At 31.6% G+C, this 2,500-nt stretch overlaps 1 protein-coding gene across 1 annotated transcript in view; it reads right to left on the bottom strand.

Annotated features, from left to right (window-relative positions):
* LOC135201592 (SCY1-like protein 2) overlaps positions 1–2,500 on the bottom strand; it is a 598,006-nt gene that overhangs the window by 320,782 nt on the left and 274,724 nt on the right. Inside the window, exon 3 of the mRNA XM_064230627.1 lies at positions 2,081–2,254. Within this exon, the coding sequence (XP_064086697.1) occupies positions 2,081–2,254 (174 nt within the window). The remainder of the gene's footprint in view (positions 1–2,080; positions 2,255–2,500) is intronic.

Here is a 2,500-nt window from a genome sequence, read left to right as displayed (position 1 = left end):
GCAATTGAAATTCAACATTAAAATAAACTTAAAAATTACAATAGAAATTAAAATTACAATAAAATTTAAAAAAATAATCAGAACGTTAAAACAGAAGAATGATAAGAAAACTACCTATTCATAAAGAAGGAAAGAGCTGATTAAGTCAATCTGCTCAGACACAAAGGCAGATTGACTTATTCTTTTTGTTTTTTAAATTGTACCCATGTTTATGCTTGTTTGGAAAGGTTACTCTTTCTTCAGGTGTGCCGGATTCTAGGTACTAATCTCCTTATAATCCATATCTGTCAGATATACGAGCTTTCCTATTCTGTCAATTCCTCATGTAAGTCAGCTTATCTGCTAAGAAAAGGACGTTGAACGTCGAAAGATCTTTCGGAAACTCCGTTGTTTATTTTTCCTTCGTGGCTTATACCTTTGTGTATATATATATATATATATATATATATATATATATATATATATATATATATATATACAAACACACACACACAGATATATATATATATATATATATATATATATATATATATATATATATATATATATGATATAGTATAAATAAAGGTTTTTTGCCACCAAGGAAAAATTAAAAAGCGAGATAGCCAATTTCGGTCCTGTTTGCTTCAGTAAAGGGTCCGAACAGGACCGAAAGTACTTGGCTATCTCGCTTTTTCATTTTTTCCTTCGTGGCAAAAAACCTTTATTTATACATAGCATCACGTTTTATAAACTTCGTGATCAAGTTATTCATATATATGTGTATATATATCTATTTATATATTATATATATATATATATATATATATATATATATATATTATATATATATATATATCGTTTTTATCCCAAACGAAAATTTTTAATGTAAATTCCAAGTAAAAATTCCTATTTCACGGAACTTGAAATTCTCAAATGTTCTAAAATTTTTCCCCTTTTTTGTCTTTTTCTTTCTTTTTTTTTTTTGCAACATCCCTTCAGAATGTTTCAGAAATTACGTCGTTGCAGCAAACAAGGAGAGACAAAAGACGCGCTGACTTTTACGTTCATCAAGTGCCTTTTGAATTAACGTTCCAGGATGTCTTTTGTCCGGGCACAACTTCCCGTTTTCTTTCTGGAGGGGGGATACTCATTCACTCGGGTCCGTAAAGGTCATAATTGACCTCCGTGCTGAAAGGGATTCGTCTTCGAGGGTAAAAATAGAACCTACCCATTTCATCCTTTCGTTTTCTTCTTTTTATTACGATGATTTATTAGATTATATCACCAAACGTATCATAAAATAAGTAAGCGAAGACTGGGATCAGCTGACTCGCTATGTCTAAAAATATTCACATGAAATGAACTATTCAAATCACATGACAGAGTAAGAAAATTGTTTTGAAAGAAAATCTTATTGTGAGAGAACGGTTAAGGAATGACTTACCAGGATGTTAAGAAATAGTTTAACAAGAAATCTATCTAAAAAAGAAAATTCAAAACTGGCATCGATGTTAAGCTTATTAAAAAAATCTAAAAATATAATCAAGGAATTCAACATGTAATGATAAATAAAAAGAGTAATAAAACTAAATGATTAAGACATCCAATGTATACTGATAAGGAAAGATATACATAATGGAGGAATTCAGTGTGAAATGGAAAATAATCAAATGAACAACTAAATGAAGAAGAGGAAGAAGTCTCGTTAGGACAATTTAAAAAAAAAATTTAAATGTAATCAAGGAATTCAACGTATAATGAGAAATAAAAAAGAGTATTAAACTAAATGATTAAGATATTCAAATGTACACTGATAAGGAAAGATATACATAATGAAGGAATTCAATGTGAAATGGAAAATAATCAAATGAACAACTAAATGAAGAAGATGAAGTCTCGTTAAAACAATTTAAAATTTTTTTTAATATAATCAAGGAATTCAACGTATAATGAGAAATAAAAAAAAGTGATAAAACTAAATAATTAATACATCCAGTGTACATACACTGATACGGAAAGATATACATAATGAAGGAATTCAATGTGAAATGGAAAATAGTAACCAAAGGAACAGCTAATAAAGAAGTCCTTCTCTTACCTGCAAGATGCCGTACTTGAGCTCGATCTCGAGGAAGTTGTAGTCCTTGGAGACACTGGCACCCTTCTCCTTCTCCTTCTCGTCAGCAGGGATGATGATGTTGGCCAGGGATGCCATGACGGGCTCCGAGTAGAAGGACAGCGTGTCAGGGGTGTCCTCAGGACCTGCCACCACCTGCAGGAGAAGGAGCAGACGATCATGGGTTGGGTCGATTAGCAATTTGGCTTCGAAGGGCGGACGGGGGATCCTACACCTCTCTCTCTCTCTCTCTCTCTCTCTCTCAATTAGTCAGTTAATCACATAAACTTATAAATAAAAGACTTCAGAAGGACGCAAAGTACAAGTTTTTGAAAGAAACTGCTTACTATATATGTATGTTTGATCGTTTTATGTAACTGTAACACTGAGCAATTCAGTTCA

Source organism: Macrobrachium nipponense, chromosome 23 (assembly GCF_015104395.2).
Source record: "Macrobrachium nipponense isolate FS-2020 chromosome 23, ASM1510439v2, whole genome shotgun sequence".
Classification (NCBI taxonomy): Eukaryota; Metazoa; Arthropoda; class Malacostraca; order Decapoda; family Palaemonidae; genus Macrobrachium; species Macrobrachium nipponense.
This window is presented reverse-complemented; position numbering and strand designations above follow the sequence as displayed.